Source organism: Penaeus japonicus, unplaced genomic scaffold (genome assembly GCF_977035675.1).
Source record: "Penaeus japonicus unplaced genomic scaffold, GWHDUDI00000001_assembly GWHDUDI00000012, whole genome shotgun sequence".
Taxonomy (NCBI): Eukaryota; Metazoa; Arthropoda; class Malacostraca; order Decapoda; family Penaeidae; genus Penaeus; species Penaeus japonicus.
The window spans coordinates 10,290,787-10,297,510 of record NW_028234414.1 but is presented as its reverse complement, the minus strand read 5'-3'; the positions used below and the strand labels follow the sequence as shown (position 1 = coordinate 10,297,510).

Here is a 6,724-nt window from a genome sequence, read left to right as displayed (position 1 = left end):
AATTATGATGAATTTAATAAAAATGCATATGATAATGATAGTAATGATAATAATGCAATCATAATAATGACAACTGATGATGACGAAGACGACGATGATGGTGATATGCACGATTGCACGTGTCCAGTGAGCTTATGCTCTAAGAAAGCACTAAATACGCTTCAGTGCACGTGCGTGTTATGGGGACACTTGGAGTGGGAGGTGTCTGTATCGGGGTCATTGGCTCTGTCATGTCATTATCATTCGTCCGTATTTTGTTTTCTTTTAGGTAGTGGCAGTGCAATTATGTTTGTGAATGTATGGGTATAGTACACCATCAATAATGTGTGGTGGTGGGTGGTGTCTGTGTGGAAATGTTTGTGCATTTATATTGAGAAGGTAGTGCCTGGCATGTTAAGATTTTACTTTGAAGTGACAAGTGGTTGTTATTTTTTATTAAAACTAATTAAAGGACCACTTTAGTATGAAAGAATTACTGTTTGTGAGTAAGGCATGTTACTGTACTTTTAATGCTTTAGTAAAACTTATCGATTAGTGTGATACAAGTCCATGCAGCTGGCAAACTTGGTGAAGGAGGGAGATGTAATCCTGGGAATAAGATTGTAATCAGATAATTCTAATGCATGTCTTCCACCTTTAAAAACAGACACAATAGCTTTCAGGAAAACGTTATTTTCCTCCAGGGAAGAAAAAGGCACACAGCCTCATAATGATTAAACGCTAACACAAAGAAAATAATACTCGGCAAAAATATCTTTGGAGAATAGGTGACTATTATACCCAAAGTTATCTAAACCAAGCTTCAACAAAATTTTCATTCCCATGTCGAATCTAGGAGCAATGAGGCTCAGGTCATGGCAGCTGAATAGATTCCCTAAGGGCCTAAGATGATACAGCAACCTCGGGAATATCAGTTGTTGAAGAGAAAATTAGTTATGCCATCACTGATGTAAGGAAATAACTTACAGTGTAAATTGTAATAACAGCTAGTGGTCAGCACCATCTGGTAGCTTTGTTTGTTACTATGATGATAAAAGGCAATGTGTAACGGCCAAAATGCTTCTAGACATTTGTCACGATGTTACAAGAAAGCCAACTCGATTGCTAACAGGGTGCATAAGACTGACAGAAGGCATACTCCGATATTTGAAACTCTATGCCGTCGGAGATTAACAGTGCTAACAGATCAAAATAAAGAAAAGACAACAAATCTGGGGCATAGATCATTTTGCTTTCATTGCATCCGATTTTCCAATTAGGCCAAACCTTTCAATGCAATGCTCACTGACACTTAGAGATTAATAACTACTACAAGGTTATAATGCGGTGACGTCTCCCGCTTCTACAACATTCTGCGTTTATATTGTGTCATAATGAATATGCATCTTAGATTAAGTAAGAAACCATAGTGTAGGTATGGCTATAAGAATAGGATTGGTAGCCCGTCATACATTAAAGGAAATAGTTCTTTGTAAAAATGATTCATTGTTTACAGTTCAATCTGTATCGCAATTAGTGATTTGCTTGCAAGTTGCATATAAGACTTTTAAGAAAGGTCTAGAAGGAATGCTGGAACATCTGTGTTGTGTACAGAACATCCTGATTTAAGTTTTTGATATCATTGTCTCTGGTAGTGAAGGAAAATGAGACCATGGTACTTTTACAGTATTCATATTTATTAACATTATTTTTCATGTTCAATTTTAGGTATGTTATTTTTATTCAACACTTGCAACATATTGATCCTGAAATTATGGGGAAAAAGTGAAAAACAACTAGATTGTCATGCATCTCATTAAACATCCTTCGTTACGTGGCTGTGATCATGAGCACAGTTCATATCTAAAGTGTGGTTTACCAACTGATGTAGCTAGTATATCAGTAAGATTTAGTGGATTTGAACAAGCATCATGTGAGGTTAGAGTGCTCATGGGTAATGCTCTTTACCTATATCCTGCATCTAATTCTTTGTCAAAATTCTTAGGCATAGAAGGTTACTGAATAAGAAGATGAAATATGAGTAACTTATTTTATTTATAAGTGAAACTTGATGCACAATAGAAAGCAAAATAAGCAATCACTGCATTAACCTAGTAGGACATAGAACCATAGTCCTGTGCAGTGAAAAACAAGAAATGTGATTTAGCCTTGTCTGACATCACACATAAACACAAATATCATGATACTATGCTAGAAAGAATTGTAGTTAAGGTGATTTCATAAAAGTGAAAGAGATAATATTATTGGTATAAATATACAATTTAAAGCTACAAAACGGTAATCGATTGCCTTGGCACAAATTTATGAGGAAGTTTAATATAATTTTTTTATTTTTTCGACAACTCTGGAAGGCTTAAGTTTAAAACTTATTCATGCCAATTAAAGAATACAAAAGTTGCAAGTATTTGTTACAAACATATTCATATTTCAAAACAGCTTCACATATGGTGGCAACAATAGCAACTGAAAACTAAAGCGCATTGAAGGCTTGACGATCCCAGGAGGTGTTTAGGCCCCTCATTTTGCTGAAGAAGAAAAAAAAAATAAAAAAAAAAATGCTACTCTATCATACAAATTAGGTGAGCGAAACATGCCGTTACTTTGAACTGATACGAAAGGAGTAAAACTTCAATTTTGGTCACCTGCAGGATCAGGAAACTCCGGTCTCTTCCTGAAATCGCCAATCTTCCATGAACATGTACAACTGGTATATGATGCATGTCTTGGTCCACCGAGAATGGCTTCTATGGCCATGCACAAACGGGTGAAGAAGGTCAAGTGATCTTAATATATGAATCATCTACATAATGCTTTGTGAAAATGATATACCAATAGTAACACTCCTCTTACGTTTCAATACCTATTAATATTTCTTTGACTCATGGCAGCTGGCTGAGACAGAGCTTGTTAACAAGTGCACTGGAGCCATCGTAAATGGTCTTCAGTGCATACAAAGTCTTGTAATATGTAAATTTACATACAGTCAGCCAATTAACCGTATCATAATGACTACATTTCTTTCTGAGAAGCTGAACTTTTACATAAGAAAAGCTTTCATTGAAATATGCATGTCAGTGCCAAGTATGGCTGTTTAATACTAATTTACAAAATATATGTTGTAGCTTCTATAACATTTTCTAGTTAAATTTAACATGTAGTTTTTGCCTAATGTTTCAACTCAATAACAAATAGAATTAGACAAACAATCATATCTTATGAAAATATCAAGGTAAACAGGTATTCATTTAAGGTATTTTTGGTATCGTTGTACCATTGTTAGCTTGTTGGTAACACTTAGTGGCCCTGCCTTCAGCTGGGTACTGATGGTGTAACCTTATTATGTAAATTGTTATCTTCATTCACTTGAATAACTTTTCAGCTGTTTACACACTACCATGTTGTTTTCTCTGGTTCAGCTCTTAATGTTTCAGAAAATTATACATTGATAGTGTTATCCGGATCAGGAGAAAAAAAAAATAAAAAAAGTATTGGGATCTCAGCTGAAGGCATGCCCTCTTGCCCAGATATGCCCTCACCCATACGTGAAGAAGCGCTGTGCACAGACGATTATACCACTCAAGACAACATGAAACAATTATATACACACTCACACCTAGCGATCAGCCGCCTACGACTCAGTCACATCCCTAGTTCGAAAACAACTGGAATGAACAAGAATAGTCTATGCTCTCTATAGATGTTTTACCAGTCTACAAAGGTGATCTAAATTACATTAAATTGTTGATTTTGTCTAGTTTTACTTTTGTGCCACTTCGATCTAATACTGAAGAATGCTATACTAATCCATGTTGAATTTCCTATATTGTATGAATTATTTACCAAGGACTTGTCTTCAATTCACAACAGTATATGCCATTATTTCCCACTCAGACCTTACAATAGTTTCCACTAAGTAAATATAACTTTTCAGTGCACAAAATTCTGGACAATGATCACTTCTAGTCTCGGGATCTTAAAGTCAATCATCTTCATGTAACACATATTACACAAATAATTTGCACCTACGTAACAAGCATGTGATTGGGGTGTCAATGCTGTATTGTGCCAAGACAGGTGTCAACAGCACAAGAGTTCTTAATCAACCCAAAGGAATGTTAAGCAGCATCAGGACCTGTAAGAGTAATTACCCTCCCACTCCAAGGTATGATTCACCTTCACACTCATTGCCTTTCGTTTATTCTTCCAGAACCATCAAACAAGTGACATCACCCATCTCCCTTCGACAAGCCAGTCCGTTCCATTCTATAGCTCGAAGCTTCAGCCAAAGAAGAGGACCTGAAGCGCACCAGTTCAGATGGTCATGTTCGCGGAGGCCTGACCCATCCTCTCAATTTAGCAAGCCGGCTCTGAGAGCTTCACTCATAGCATGATGGTCATATTGCTGACCTTATAAACATTTGATTTACTTGCAGATCCATTCGTAATTCTACTTAATATATGATTTTGCATGCTGTTGGAGATAAGAGAGTCAAAGACGCCTTGCTTTGCAGACCCCACGCGAGGAACATGGTCGCGTCATTATCTTCTTCCTTGGCGCCATCGTCATAGGGTTACAATACCCACAAATCATTAATAGTCCTCACATTTCACCTGTCGTCTACGCCTCGTGCACGCCCCACTGGCGGTGCGTTTCAAGGGCTCAGCTGTGGGCACTCAGCCTCAGCGAGACGTGCTGCTGACTAGACGCTGCTCTTTGCTTCTCATTCAAACTCACGTTTTTTTTCTATCCATGTTCATTCTCTGCATCCAGACCTGTCGACCCCCTTTCCAGTCTCTTCCGCTCTTGGAGGATAACTACTAACAAAATCTTCAGCTCCTTCCCATGCCCACCTTCATCTTCTCTTCCAGTACCATGCTGGCTCAGTACACTATGACTAAACCGCAATCACAGCTTGGTTTCAGCTGCTACTAAGCTCGGACCTGCTTTGGCTATTGTGTGTAACCTCTGCTACAAGTAACCCAATGTTGCGTAGGTCTTCACAAAGGGTGTATCAACCTTGCAGCTTTCCCTGGAAAAATAGTTCAAAGGTTATTTTGCATCTCACTAGGAATTTATTCTACTTCATCTTTAACTCAGCACTGTAGTTCATTTATTTTATGACAAAACAATGTCATATATATTACAGCCATGACAGACATAAAACATTAATAGAGATCTTACTAAAACACAAGGAAAACAGTAAACAGATTTCTAAACAATAACAGTGAAAGCAGTTTCTCGGCAATTGCAACAATAACCTTTCATCTTTTCTAGTCTACTAAATAACGTACAGTACTACCAATACTACACTCTTATGATGTTCATGTTGAGAATTTTGCTCCTTATTTTTTTCCGGTAAAGGTATTACATATATGTTTTACTTCTAATAGTACTAATCAAAACAATGACTTGGTATGATATCTGCATGGTACAGGGCACGAATGAATAATTACTTCTGTGAATTGCATGACATACCAACTTCTTATGAATTTAAAAGTAAAGCCTATATTATTAGATATATTTTAACATGTGGTTCAAAATGCCTAATAAGGCAACTATTTTCACAATGATTCATTCCATGCCCCGTACTTCAGAAAACAACTCCAATTACTGCTGATGTAATGAAAGTCCTTAGTAAAAAAGAATTTCACAGGATGGTAAGATAAAATTCTAGTCCACCAGGCTGGATTGGTTGCTTTAGATGTTGCAATGTCAATACTTCATTCAACAGTGTCATGATGTTGTAGAAGTGGACATTGGAAGCAATGGAATGGCACTGCATGGCATTTTAATATTGTAGGGTATTCAACAACTAATAAACAAAAGGTAATAAGCAATTTAACTTTAGCATATAAACAGCAGCCACAATTACTATGGAGTCTTAATAAAATGAAATATTCAAAAGGTCAATAAAATACACAGCAGTACACAGAAAAAAGCTCTCCTAATCTTGTAACTGGCAAAGGACAGTGAGCAGAGCCTCTTAGCAATATATTCCTTTTTTTCTGACAAGAACTCAGGTATTGGGTTAGTATTCGGGATGACAATCAGAGACATGAAAAGTGGGGAGCTGCTGAAGAACGGATTTCAGTTCGTTTATTTTTTTTTCTTGAGGTAATAACTGCCTAGACAATTTAGTTAGGAGTTCTAGGTGTTTACAAGCAGATTTAATGTTGTTAATTGTTACTCTCATAATAGTTATAAGATACTTAATATGAATTATATTTATAACTATACTGTTTTTTGTACACAGATGAGTCTCAAAAATAATTTGAAGCATGTAAAGAGAGAAACAAAGTTAAGAAACACATTAAGGATATATATTGCTGTTCACTTTTAGGAAACGGATCTCCATAAAAAGGTCAGCCGACTGAAATTCGCAACTTATAATGGGGAAGGATGAGCATGGAAGGTTGACGAAGTGAGGGAGACAAGGAAAAGACGAGTGTGACAGTGAGGCCCCTACCTCGAGCGAGATAAGGTACACCAGGCCAGCCTTTCAGAGCCAAGTGGGAGTTAGTGAACTGAAACAGACAAGAATCAGAGGGTGTTACACACATAGTGCCGAAGAGATGAGAGGGCCAAGAGGAGGACACTGAGATCTGGCGCTTTTACAGTCCGGATTCTTGAGTGGGACTTGATTCGCGTTTTACATCCTCTCACATTATGAGGTTTATTGTCCTTTTCTTAAAATCATCTTTATATCCCAGTGCCCCTGGTTGT

General features: G+C 37.1%; 1 protein-coding gene across 15 annotated transcripts in view; it reads right to left on the bottom strand.

Moving 5' to 3' along the window:
* Positions 1-1,658: 1,658 nt before the first annotated feature.
* Positions 1,659-6,724, bottom strand: part of LOC122257092 (uncharacterized) — a 386,597-nt gene continuing 381,531 nt past the window's right edge. For 12 of the 15 annotated variants that reach the window (XM_086542430.1, XM_086542434.1, XM_086542436.1 and 9 more), the window contains one exon: positions 1,659-5,030. In XM_086542430.1, the coding sequence (XP_086398556.1) occupies positions 4,970-5,030 (61 nt within the window). In that variant the 3' untranslated portion in view covers positions 1,659-4,969. Of the gene's footprint in view, positions 5,031-6,467; positions 6,526-6,724 lie in introns of all 15 variants that reach the window. The other 3 variants (XM_086542440.1, XM_086542444.1, XM_086542441.1) reach the window with 1 other exon arrangement.